Consider the following 14,252-nt stretch of genomic DNA (forward strand, 5'->3'; position numbering starts at 1 on the left):
TGTGGGGGGGGGGGGGGGGGGTCAGAAGAAGAGGAATTGATGGGAAATATCTTCACTGAGATGCCAGACAAAAAATTAGTTATTTTGTGTTATTTTTATTCATGTTTTTCTGCTCCATTCCTGTCATTCTGATCACGGGGATAAGGTCTTGTTCACACCTAGGCGTATTGCATATGCGCGTCTGTCGCACGTTTTTTTTCGCGCGTTTCCGAAGGCTACTTGGCTGTATCCCAATGGAAACGTGCAACAAAACGGCCCAAAGTAGTACCTGTACCTTTTCAGGCGTGGGCCGTTTTGTAGCGCGTTAGGGACGGGCGGAAATACGCCAAGGTGGGAACGAGACCATTGAATACAATGGGATTTATATTTTTGAGCGTTTTGTAGAGCGTTCGTCGAGCGTAGAACGCGCTACAAAACGTTCAGGTGTGAACGAGAGCTTAAGGTAAAACCTCCACCAGAAAGTCACAGAGAGACCTATAAAGCCCTTGAAACAAATTCTCTTACACCTTCTATCAGAAACGTTTGGTCAGAGTTTAGATATGTCTTGGTGTCTGTAGGGTGAAAACACAGCATTTGCAATATCTGCCATTTGTTTAACGTAACAATCTCAGGTTTAGTTTACTAATTTGTATTGAGATTGTAGTCCATCCCGGGGGAGTGAGCTTGGAGCGGTGAGTTTTTAAAATTTAACGCCTGAGTTTAGTGTCACTTTAACAAAAACATTTGGCTTGTCATATCTTTTTATTCTTTTTTTTATTTATTAGAAATGTAGTTTTTTTTACTCATTTCCCTAATCTGTAACCGTATGGGAAAAGCCAAGGAGCACGAAAATATTTTGTCAAATAAAGAAAAAGTTATAAAAAAAATATTTTTCTTTTATTTACAGTATGAATTTATTTTTTGAGATAACAACACAATATAATTCTAAATTAAAATAGATTTAATGAAAGCCTACTATTTCCTGTGTAGAAAAAGCCGATCACGCTTTGTACTTTGTAAATCTATATTGAAATAATTAAAATTAAAAGTAAAATTACATTTGTTCTACAAGTGTGTTGGCTGAAACAATTGTTACACATCGCCTGGAACGGAGACACATCTTCTAGCTGGTGATGGTTTTATTCTCAATATGCGTTGAAGAAGTTAAATGGAACAAACAAGCTTTCATGTCATCCATTCTTTCGTTGTAATGTAATAAATCAGAACACCGCAGAGATTAAACCTCCAAACTGGAGCGAACGGTCTTCCTGTTGCCTTTAAAATAAAAAAGGAAGGTTTCCCCAAGGTATGATATGGAGATAACAACCTGTTATTAACTATCTTGTGTGCTTACAATTCTCCTATGGGTTAGCTGAGAAAATAATTTCATATACCGTATATACTCGAGTATAAGCCGAGATTTTCAGCCCATTTTTTTGGCTGAAAAGTGCCCCCCTCGGCTTATACTCGAGTCAGCGTGGTCCGGTGGTCAGGTAACATTTTAGAGTCAGTGACATCTTTATTTCCTCAAGACAAACAAAAACACTTTTTTTGAGGAGCGCAACTACCTATAATTAGAGTGATGGACAGCATAACAGTTTAAAATACGGACACCCAAAACTGGTTTGTCATATGGAAAGAGACAAATAATGACTTACAGTTGGGATGTGAGCCTATGTGCTCTGGTGTCTCCCACAGGATGCTCTCCGGGGTCTGTCTGATGCGATGTCCACATCTGGCAGGTGGGAAGAGAGTGGGTGTCTGACCGGGCCGGAGTGGGAGAACGAGGTGTCAGCCAATGTCACAAACTCAGCTGGCCAGGCTGAGACGGGAAAGCAGTGAGCCGCGATCGGCTCCGTGACCCCGGACTCTATGCGTGTTGTTACAGTTTTAGATGTGACTGTCAGCGGAGTGCACAGAGATGGGCCAGTGCGTGGGACAGTGAGGGATCTGTTCGGGGAGGATAGATCTTGGAGCCTGCAGGATACGGCTACGCGTTTCGAGGAGGTTTCCTCTTTGTCAAGCCACAGAAAGGTACTCAAAAAAGTGTTTTTGTTTGTCTTGAATTGTGATACACAGGGTCCCTCCCCCTGTATTGAGGAGTTTTTGCACACCATCCCCTAGCAGATCCATTTCCTAACTATGTTTGTCCTACAGGAGTGCGCTCTAACCATTGTGTGTTTTTTTGTCATCTTTATTTCCTCATTTATTTAACCTATGAAAAGCTTTACACGACCAAACCCTCATCCAGAGACTAACCTGGCAAGACTGATAAGGGGGGATGGGGGGGGGGGGGGGGGGGGGTGAGGGCAGATGCCTTTAAAATGGAACAGACCCCCCTTTTCCAGCAAGGCACTTTCTCCAAGCTGTTACAATAAGGTAAAAGTGCACAATTGTGTAAATATCTTTGTATGCTGTAGCAATCACAGTGCCCTTTGCTGGAAACTCTAAAATGCAATCATTTGGAGCGGTGTCCACACATGTTTGGCCATATAGTTTAGGTATTTTGGCCAGATGTCGACCAGCTTTAGGACGTGTACTGTAGTTTAAGTCTAAAGCTACAAACCTTCCTGGGAGGCAATGTCTATGATGTGGAAATCAACCAATCTGACCAACCTGAAGTCTTACTTATTTGTCCCATATACATGAAGACAACCATCATTTGAGACATGTGGAAAAAGCTTTTAGTCTTCTTTCAGTAGACTGATTTCCAACACCGACACAATTATGCCAATATAAGAAATATAAGAGGAGTCACCAGGACAGTGTTTCATTTATAATGCAAACCTTTTTCAGCTATATGTTACCTCTATGTCACATTGCACATGTATGGGAGCCCCAGGGTGGCTGAGTGGTTAAGCTGTTGCACTTAAGAGTATATGGATGTATATCCTCGTTGGTTCCAACCCTACTCCTTGTAAGCTGCAAGGCTTATTCAAACAATGCAAAATCCACACGCAGCAACCCCAGTAGATAGTATAACTTATTTAAGTAATGCCTTGGGTAAGCTCATTAGGATTTCACAATGATGGACTGGAGAGAAATAACTGCAGTGCAAGAAGTTTGAGGGGTGCTAAACCATTAACTAGCCCTTATGCTGCGTGAGGACGAATCAGAATCCTAGAATTCCCACACCTTTTAACCATTCAAATATTTTCCACACTATCTAGTTACATAGTATTTGAGGTTGAATAAAGACATTAGTCCATCAAGTCCAACCTATTAGGATCTCATTCTAGGAGTACCCGTACCCCTGTATATTACGGTCCCTTAAGAAATCGTCCAAAAGTTTCTTGAACAATTCCACATTATTTGCTGAAATCACCGCCTGTGGCAGTGAGTTCCAGACCCACTAACAACTCAGAAACACAATATGCGGAAGTACCAGGGGCGTAACTAGAAATCACAGGGCCTCATAGCAAAATTTTGTATGGGGCCCTGTGATTGCTAGTTATGCCACTTGTAGAGCCCACCTGATATACCAAACGGCCCACCTGAGAGTGACCCTGCAGAGCCCACCATAGACTCCCTATAGTGGGCTCTGCAGGGTCTCAGATGGGCTGCACAGATGTCAGCGCTGTCCGCCTCCATGGTCGCCAGGCCCTGCCTCCTCTTCCGTCCCCCGCCTCCTCTTCTATCGACGGGCCCCGTCTGCTCTTAGGTCGCTGACCAGTGATGTAAGAGGAGGCGGGGTTGCTCTTAGGCGGGCCCCGCCCCCCCCACTGCAAACACCGGCCTCTTCTGCCACAGCTGCTGGCTGTCACTGACACAGCTCCCGCTGCACACATCACTGACAGGTTGTCACACATCACTGAACCTGTCAGTAATGTGTGCAGCGGCCGCGGTGCGTTTACCCTAAGAGCCGCTGCGGAGCTGTGTCAGTGACAGCCAGCACCCTTACATGCCATAGCGACCCAGGCGGCCCACACGGCATCAGAGGGATGCCCTTACCGGGCCCTCCTGTGCCCGGGCCCCATAGCGGCCGTCTGGGTCGCTATGGCGATTGTTACGCCACTGGGAAGTACCTACCGTCAGATGGGTGTGTTATAGAGTGACAATTCATGGATCACTTCTGGCATAGAGCACCAGGATGGCCGAGTGGTTAAGGCGTTGGACTTAAGATCCAATGGATGTATATCCTCGTGGGTTCGAACCCCACTCCTGGTAGATCTTTTTCACATGTTCACTTTAGGTGAGCTCAATATGATTACACATTGTTGAATGGCAGCAAATCTCTATCATATTCAGCTTTCTGTCTGTGTTCTGGTTGCAGATTTTTTCCTTTATGTGAGTGTCCGAGGGGTTAAGGCGTTGGAATTAAAATCCAATGGATGTATATCCTAGTTGGTTCAAACCCCACTACTGGTAACTTGTGTGACTTATTGAAAAACAATGCAAATCCATACACCTTAGCCACTCTCACAAAATGTCTGTGTTTCTTAAAGGAGAACTATGGGGTTAAGACTTTTCCCCATAGTTCTCCTTATGGTAACGGGAGGACACAAACTAGCGTCCTCCCGTCACCCAAAGCTCAGTATATAGGCAGCTACAGCTCGCGGTATACTGAGACGCCGAAGCTGCAGCGGATCCCGACAATTCTGTCTGGATCCGCCCAGCTGCGTGAGTGACAGCTGGATCTGCCTATCTAGAGGCAGATCCAGCTGTACCTGCCCCCTCCCCCGTCCGATCCGCCAGCCAGCGCTGGCAGATCGGAGCGGGGAGAGGGGAATCCAGCCCCTCCCCTGTCGCGGCAGAGAGCCCTGACAGGATCGAGAGGTGAGCGAATGCTGGTATGTGTTCACTCACTTCCCGATCTACTGAGCCGACCTGTCACAGTCTCATTGTCACAGGTCGGCTAGAACTATGAGGTGAGTGAAAAGCACCCCCCCTCATAGTTCTCCTTTAATGGTTTAAACTGACACGACCCAAAGAAAGATCCTTTGTAACACAAGGCATGAAGTGCAACTACCTTTGATTGTAAAGCACTATGGGAAAGGGACTAACATTCTCTTTAGTTCTTCCTCTTTTAGCCATATTATACAGGGCCTGGCAAACCCAGAGTCAGAGGAGGTGGCAACCTTGTGCTTGGTAGAAGGAGCTAAGGGTGATATGACCTCACCCTTAGCAAAACACTGTTTGATGGCTGATCACCATTATCACAGCTGAGATACTGAGCAATATAATAGTACAACTCCTTACCATCTTGTCTCGAATTGTATTGTGATTGTAATGTCTTCCTAATATTGTAAAGCGCTGCGCAAACTGTTGGCGCTATATAAATCCTGTATCATAATACTTCTTCTGGGTTATTTGCCATCTTCTGGAGGTCTCTGGCTCCATAGACTTCTCTATTCCTACCACCTGCACTGTATAGGTCTCTGGCCCCACCTACTGGTCAACTGCAGACAGTTACCCAATCTGCCCCTCCATAAATAGTGTCTTCCTGGTCCTGCTTTTGCCTAAGTATAGATTCTGTTTTATGTGGATCATGGTATGCCTAGAATTATATATATTACATTGTATACATCTTGGAGCACATGTGGCAAAATATTAAATTGGGTGCAGGTTTGTCAGGAGGAAGCCTAACCTCCCTTAAAGGCACAGGTACGCACAAGGAACCCCGCACATCACAATGGCAGCTGAGACCCCCCCCATGCATCACTGCACCAAATCAGTCAAGCAAGAGGTCTCACTCCTCACCTCAATTTCCTGACTGGTAGTCTTAATCTCCTGGTGTCAGGTGTGGTGAATGGTAGGAATCTCACAGCCAGGAAAAGTACAGGGAACCAGTAAGAGATGTCCAAGCAGACAATAGGAATATGTAGAGAGAGAGAGAGAGAGAGAGAGAGAGAGACATCTTATATATTGTATACTGTAATAGTCCCGGGATCCGCTCCACGAGCCGTCTGCGTTCCACTCTGGAACGCTGCGGCCGTGGACGTAACAGGGCGCTTCCTTCCTCTGTGGGCGCACTGTTATGCGTTCCAGGGTGGCACGCGGAAGTGACAGCACGCCGCAAGGCTCCTCTTCCACTTTCCACCAGTATTTAAGAGGACTCTGAACCCATGGACAGCGTTCCACTATTGGGTTAGTCGCCCAACACCCCAGGAGCCTCTCCACAACTCCAGGAACCAGGCAGTTACCCGGACCTCATTCCAACCTCTGCAGCCAGCATCCCCTGGAGTCCGGATCATCAGAGCCACTGGGTTCATCCCCTGAAAGCGCAAGTAATCTGTTAAGAGTTTGCTGTTAACTCTGTTGGAGCCATTACACTGCCACCTAGTGGAGCCTAGAGACTGCCTTATGTGCTCATGCTTCATCGTTACCATTCCTTTATACGTTCTACTATTGGGAATATGGCTTAATATTCCTCGACCAAATCCACCTTATGCTTTTTGTTTATTTTGCGGTCCATGATGTCTAAATCCCAAACTCTTCGTTTGTGATTGAGAGAGCCGCCTGGGATTGTAGCCTGACAACCGCATTACAACCCTCAACGGGTTAGAACGGCAGCTGAGATCCACCGCACCTCTCCAAAGACGGGCGCATGACATATGCTGAATTACTGGTTACTGAATTTATGTTGGTCTCTCGCCTTTTTCTGGATTATCCTTTAGTAATGTGCCTTCTGTTTGTTGCTTGGATTCTGACACCTCCTGGATTATCCCTTGGTACTGTTGCCCTCTGGCAGTTGCTGACCCAGCCTGGATTTTGATGGTGATCTGCTATTCCCCTTGGTACTAGGAAATTCTGCTTCCCAGTTACTGACTCTGGCTGGCACCTTACTGTGAGTCACTCTTTATCCTGTATTACTGCCTACACATATTCCTGTTGGTCTTATTGTCTGCTTGGACATCTCTTACTGGTTCCCTTTACTTTTCCTGGCTGTGAGATTCCTACCATTCACCCCACCTGACCCCAGGACATCAAGACTGCCAGTCAGGAAATTGAGGTGAGGAGTGAGACCTCTTGGCAGGCCTGACACAGAGGACTTGAGTTGGTGGGGACAACTAATATGAAGGACTCTCCTTACCACATAATGGACATGATGTTCCGACAAATGGTATGATTCATATAGATGGAATAATACAAGGGGAAGTAGATGGCAAAATAGATTAGTAATAATGCAACAAAAAATAATTTGCAGATCTCTATATTTTGATAGAAGCCATGAAGATAGGTATACTGTATATACCACTCCAGGAAGTGTTGTCACCATGATAAGAGTGGGCCGTGCCACAACTAAACTAACTTTCTCAGTAAATGACATCTTTTGGGCTAGACCAATTTATTCCGTATATGAGTAATTCAGTCCCGCAAATATGAATTATCACTGATCTTGCTTTAGTAATTTACCAGGAGTGGGGATTGAACCCACAAGGATATACACCCATTGGATCTTAAGTCCAACGCCTTAACCACTCGGCCATCCTGGTACTTGATACTGTCAGGCCATGAACATTAGACTTTAGGTCATGCGAAATGGATTACACATGTTATTTTATATGAAGAAATGCAATGATTTGGGTACAACGATTACAATGATTTGCAGATCTCAGAAACTCGTATTTTATTCACAACAGAAAATAGAAAACATATCAAATGTATATACTGAGAAAACGGACAATTTTTAGAACCCAAATCAGGTCATTTTGAAATGGACGGCAGCAACACGTCTGAAAAAAATGTGGACAGGGCCATGTTTACCACAGTGTAGCATCCCCTCTTCTTGTAACAACACTCTGTAAACGTCTGGGAACTCAGGAGACCATTTGCTGGAGTTTTGGGAAGAGGAATGTTGTCCCATTCTTGCCTGATATAGGATTCTAACTGCTCAACGGTCCTTGGTCTTCTTTGTCGTATTTTACGTTTCAAGATGCACCAAATATTTTAAATTGGTGAAAGGGCTGAACCTGGGGTTATACACGTCGACCATTCAGCCCTTTCTAAAGGTGCAGTGATAGTGAAACGGTTAAACAGTTTAGTGTATTTGGTTTTTTTTGCTGCCTAGCAGGAAAGTGCACTGGGGGACCTTTGTATTGCTTTTCATATTGTTCCATATTGTTCTGTCCATGTGCACCCCCCAGATACTTTCTCATTCAGTCTTTAAAATGTACATAACTCCAATAGTCTTGGCAATGTAATACCTGTGTCATTACACCTATTGCATGGGGCACCAGGATGGGTGAGTGGAGCTTGGTAATGGTGCCCTGGATATAGCGCATTATTAATGTACGGGTCGTATACAGCGGGAGGTCATACAGATCGGGTTATCGCAGCAATTAAAAGGTACAGAGTAACTCTAATCAGCTCTATACATTGTGCCTGTGGTCCAATGATGGATCAGAACACAGGCCGTCCATGTGTGTTTTCTGAACTGCTGTTTATAATGAGCCCTCCAGAAATACATGTCCACCATTCAGCGCTTTCTAAAGGTACAGTGATAGTGAAACCGCGCCCTCCACTCACACACCCAGGTGCCCACTTACCTGTTGGCATTGGTTACAGCCTCGCACTGAGGGACGTTTGTATTGCTTTCCATATTGTTCCATATTGTTCTGTCCATGTGCACCCCCCAGATACTTTATCATTCCGTCTTTAAAACATTGTGCTTATTTTATACAATTACGTGTGACAAATATAATGTTTAAAGGATATCTAAACCTGAAAATAAAAATGTAATATATGGGTCTCTGCACTAGTGATATAGGCCAAAGACACACTGACAGGGCTTGTCATAGAGCAGAAGTAGTAGTTGTCATTTATCAGTTCAGCTGTGTTTTATTCATAACACAAATCTTTTTCAGTGACATGTTACTTCCATGTCACAGAGAGCACGCATGGGAGCACCAGGATGGCCGAGTGGTTAAGTCATTGATGTATTGCCTCATGGGTTCAGACCCCACTAACACAGCAACATGGGCAGCACAGTGACGTAGTGGTTAGCACTTCTGCCTTGCAGCGCTGGGGGTCCCCGGTTCGAATCCCAGCCAGGTCACTAACTGCAAGGAGTTTGCATGTCCTCCCTGTGCTTGTGTGGGTTTCCACCAGGTACTCAGGTTTCCTCCCACATTCCAAAGACATGCTGCTAGGTTAATTGGCTACTCTCTAAGTTGGCCCTCTATGTATGCATGCAAGATAGGGATGCATGTGACATAGGGACCTTAGATTGTAAGCTACTTGAGGGTAGGGACTGATCTGAATGCAACTATGTAAAGTGCTGTGTCAATTGTCGGTGCTCTGTAAATAAATAAACCCCACTCCTTGTAGATAGTATAACTTATTTAAGAAGTGCAAATATTTCAGCTACCTGCAGTAGTATGCTGATTGGCTTGAAAGCTGGCTTCCCATCCAATCAGCAATCAGCAATCCAGGAAGCAGGTCATTGCTTGAGAAGCTGGTTTCCTGCCTAATCACAATCAAGCCAGCTAAACAACATGTGTCATTACCCTCCACCCAGCTTCCTGATTGCCCAGGAAGCCGGCTCCATGCCAGCGGAAGCACCATCTCTGGGTTTTGAGAGAGGCCAACCAAGATGAATTATTTCAGGAATGTCTGGTTCCTCATACTAATCAATTTACATTTAACAGCACAGGATGGTATTAATATTATATAATTACTTTAACTGAGGCCCTTTTTAAATTTTTTGCACCCATGTTATATTCCACATTTTAGGCCTGAAAATGACGTAAAACCCCCCAACATTATATATTTTCTGAATGCAGAATGTCCACACTGTAGCCTTCCTGTCCCTGCTCACCCCTTGGTGGGGTAATCCTGAGTACCAGGCTCCAGCAAAGAGCTCAATGGGCCACTAGGGCTCGCAGCCCATCTCCACCCTTAGGAGCTGTGGTGAAAACCAGCTGGTACTTAGTGCATGGGGTGAGCCCGTGTCACCTGCCCTTGGGTGTTGCCGGAGCAGTAGGGAAGTGAGTCACGTGCTTCCTATACCTGAAAACACTTCTATGCATTTTCACTTCTTCAAAATGCATTGAAGTAAAAGGGAATAGTAAATTGTGGCAGATTCTGGTGTTTTTAAGACGTTGAAGGGCTTTCAATGGCTCCTGAGTTTTTGTTTGTTTGTACTCTAACAGGCCTATTCACAAAAAGGTGAAAAGTTTGGAGAAGGCCGGAGAAGTTAACAATCTAGGGGCCAAAATAGCTGATTTGGGAAAAATTCTCCAATCCAGCTCACTTTCCAGCTCAGCGATGTTGTCCTAGATTGTTCACTCCTCCTCCCTCCTCCAAACTCTTCACCCTTCTGTGAATAGACCTGTAAGTATTGTTTGCTTTTTGTGTATTTTTTATTCTGTTTAGAAAAAAAAAAAGTCAAGAAAACTACTTGAAAATGCTTTTTTTTTCTTCTTGTGGGTATTATTTTGTGTTCCCTTTTTAACCCCTTCATGACTGAGCTAGTTTTTAGTTTCTGTTCGTAAATGACTGACACACTTTTGACATTTTTGCTGTGCGTTTCTTCCACGTCAGTAATATACTTTCTTCCAAATTGCACCCACACATATTATATATTGTTTTTTAGAGGACAGATAGGGCTACATATTTATATCACATATGTGTGTCTAACGCCTCACTTAGGACAAATAAAATATAAAAAAGAGGGGGAAAAAATGTAAAGAAAACACTTTTTTTCCCAGTTTTGATTTGATTTGTAGTATGTTTTGCAAAACCAGCACAGCTAAAAACATGCAATAAATACCATTCATTTATTTCTCTTTTATTTTTTATTTTTTTACACTGTTTTTTTTTTCTTTACACTTTTCACTATTTTTTTTATACACTTTTCACTATTTTTAAAAAACGTTTAAAAATGTTATTGTATTTATTTAATTATATCAAGCAGTCATTGTGAATTAATCTCACTATTACTGCTTGATAAATTAATACATTTTTGGTTATTATTAGGCTGTTACAAACCTCAGAACAGCCAATAATAAGTTAGTGACACTGATCCTGCAGCAGTTCAGGATTCAGCTGTCACTAAAGGTTTTCTGATCGTTCCAACAACCATCAGAAAACTGAAACATTCTTCTTTCAGGAATAGAAACATTATGGGGTTGATTTACTAACCTTATAAACACGCCACAAACAAGTATACACCTCTGTAGTGTGTTCCCTCCCAGCATGATCTATTGGTGGAATCTAGACACCTTTGTAGTGTGTACACACCCAGCAGGTGTGTTGTGCAAAGCCCTGCATGAATTGCAAGGTGATGTTGTGTAAATTAGCTCTATGTTGTGTTGCTTGCGTTGATGAATGCAGGAATGTAAATGCATGAGCTAACCATTTTTGTCTAAACTGTGAAGCAGCATTATATATGCATCATGTGCATGATTTTTCCATATATGGCATTAGTGGAAATATGCTTTTAGAGACTTGCATGCCGCTATTAGAGCGGCGTGTAGCCTATGGTGCATGCTACATGACGCGCACGTACGTAAATACATAAAAACGCGCAATAACGGAGTGAAAATGTGACACGTTGCTCGTGTTTGGTTGATAAATACATTTTGCTGTGTAAAAATGCACACGCACCTGGTGCGTGTGTGTGTTTAGGTTAGTAAATCACCCCCTATGTGTCTATTGCTGAAAGTGAAAGAAAAAAAAAAAGCCAGTATACGATCCGAGAGAGATATCTCTAGATCTATACGAGCTGTCAGAATGCCGGCTTTTGCCGGCATGTTTGCCCGCTCTGCTTTGACTCTCAGACACCCAATATTAAGGTATCAGGTGTCTGAAAAAGGTTAACCCTTTCATTAATGGATGCCTCTATACCGAGGCATCCATTAATGAATGGTAATCGCTGATTCTCAGCGGTTACCAGCCCTCTAATGCAGCAAATTACTCATTACGTACAGTGTACGTGACGAGTCATTTGGTCCCTTGGCGGGACGTACAGTGTACGTCTCCCGTCACGAAGGGGTTAAAAAGCTTAGAAAATGTTAAACTTATTTTTGAATTTATTTCTTATCACATCATGCATGAGCGCTGATAACTGTCAACTGCAAGTCAAGTGCTCTTGATAATCGACTGTGAATGATCTCAGAAGTGATCTCTCATACTGATCTTAATTGCAAGAAGAAGGCAGCTGAACGCACGCTGTATTTGTCCATCACAACAAGCCCAAATCCCGTCAACACAGGAGGTTCAACTGGCTTTAGACTCTAAATGCTCCAAGAACATAAAAGTCTAGCATCATCAGTCTAACAGCACCCCTCCTGTGCTCACAGAAGCTCACTCCCAGTATGGACTGCAATCTCAATCCAAATGAGTAAACTAAACATGAGATTGTAGTCCATCACAGGAGTGAGCTTGGAGTGGTGACTACTTTACAACATACACAGGGGCCATGGGAAACAAAAGTAGCCCCCCCTCCAGAAGGAAGGACAGTGTCAGCACCAATTCAGAGATGATTGGAGGATCTACTGCTGAGTGACACACAAATAAGGTACATTGTTGTTCATAGTTAAGGTACTTGAGTGCATATTAAGGCCTTGTTCACAGCAGAAACAGTGCGTTCCGGCCCGATTCTGGCCAGAATACGCTGCATCACATTGTGACCGGCTCACTATGCTGTGGGGCAGGAGGGGTCCGCAATGTGATCGACCACACGGGAAAACAAGGCACGTTATGCCTGCGGTCCAGGCTGAACAAAATGCTACAAGCACTATTTTGTTCGGACCGGACCAGACCACAGGATAAATGTGCATTGCGTTCCCATGCGGCCAATCGCATTGCGGACGGAGGGCGTGGCTGCGGTGCCATTCTCTTCAACGGACCGCCATGCCCCCTCCTGCCCCATAACATTGCGATGGAGTGCGTTCTGGCCAAGATCGTGCTGGAACGCACTGTGTCTGGTGTGAATGAGGCCTTAAGGTTTAACTCCTGAGTGTAGTGTCACTTTAAGTTTAAGAGAGCAGAATTCCCCTCACTTTTCTGTGAATTAAACATTTTCTATGCAAAAAAATAAAATAATAAATTATTTTACAAAAATGACTGTTTAAGAGACGTAAAAGCTGTCGGTTTTAATCCTTTACACCTCGTGTTCTGCAAAGCTATCAAATAAAAGGATGAATGAAAGGATTGTCATTTGTGAGCGCTGGCTGACTTTTCCATGTCCATTTAGGAACGTTTGGTCAATATCTTCTGAAACGCTTCTTTCACGTCATTATTTCTCAGGCTGTATATCAAAGGATTCAACACCGGAGTAATAACACCATAAATAATAGAGATATATTTCAGATTTGTAGAGAAACCTTTTTTTTGCCCCATATACATGCTGATACTCGTCCCAAAAAACATAGAGACAACGGTCAGGTGAGAAGCGCAGGTGGAGAAAGCTTTGGATCTTCCATCAGTAGACCTGATCTTTAATAGGGATGAAATGATAAGGATGTAAGACCCCACAATGAAAACAAGTGGTAGTGCAAGTGTAAATAAACTCACCACAAATATAGTTAATTTATAATAGGATAGGTGTCTGCATACCAGCTCTAGGACCGCCAGTATCTCACAAACAAAGTGATCCAGTTTGTTTGCTCTACAGAACACCATCGGCCTCGAAACAATTGGGACAACCGACAGGAAGAAATTTCCTGACCACATTATAATCATTACGTTTCTACAGGTTTTCCAGTTCATGATCTGGTTATAATACAAGGGTAAGCATATTGCCACATATCGATCGTAGGCCATCACCGCCAGTAGCAAAGATTCCGTACCCCCAAGGAAGGTGCCGATGTTCATTTGCACCATGCAACCAGTGACCGATATTGTCCTCCTCCTAGAGAAAGCATTACTTAACACTTTCGGTAGAGAGCTGGATGAGTAACACACATCGATGAATGATAGATTGCAGAGGAGATGGTACATAGGCAGGTGAAGCTTAGGGCTGACGACGACAGCTATGATTAGAAAAATATTTGCGAAAGCGGTAAAAAGATAGACCGGTAACAAGGTGACAAAAAATAATATAGAGAACTGCCGGTTCTGAGAAAGCCCAGTTAAAATAAATCCCTTCAAGGTGGTTTGGTTCCGGGGTTCCATGCTTTGAAGTGAGTTCTAAGATCTCCTTTGTAGGTATAGATATTGACATCCTGCATAACAGAAGTACATTAGTTATGATCCCTCTACATCAAATGATAGTGGCACGGAGAATAGCCAAATCTGGAGAGACCATGAAGAGTTTATTAGGTGCCCTAAAATGCGTTGACTTGTCCTTCTTGACATTTTATGAACAAATAAACTCTTCATTGTAG

General features: G+C 43.7%; 1 protein-coding gene and 2 non-coding genes across 3 annotated transcripts; 1 reads left to right on the forward strand and 2 right to left on the reverse strand.

Moving 5' to 3' along the window:
- Positions 1-4,063: 4,063 nt before the first annotated feature.
- On the forward strand, positions 4,064-4,146 carry TRNAL-UAA. The gene has a single exon. It is a non-coding gene; the product is annotated as a tRNA-Leu (tRNA).
- Positions 4,147-7,332: 3,186 nt separating this feature from the next.
- TRNAL-UAA lies at positions 7,333-7,415 on the reverse strand. Its single transcript has one exon. It is a non-coding gene; the product is annotated as a tRNA-Leu (tRNA).
- A 5,701-nt stretch (positions 7,416-13,116) lies between these two features.
- Positions 13,117-13,689, reverse strand: LOC108801827 (olfactory receptor 13H1-like). The gene has a single exon (XM_018573746.1). The coding sequence runs from the start codon at positions 13,687-13,689 to the stop codon at positions 13,117-13,119; it is 573 nt and encodes a 190-aa protein (XP_018429248.1).
- Positions 13,690-14,252: the final 563 nt, after the last annotated feature.

The sequence above is a fragment of the Nanorana parkeri genome, unplaced genomic scaffold, assembly GCF_000935625.1.
Source record: "Nanorana parkeri isolate BGI_ZX_2015 unplaced genomic scaffold, ASM93562v1 scaffold2515, whole genome shotgun sequence".
NCBI lineage: Eukaryota > Metazoa > Chordata > Amphibia > Anura > Dicroglossidae > Nanorana > Nanorana parkeri.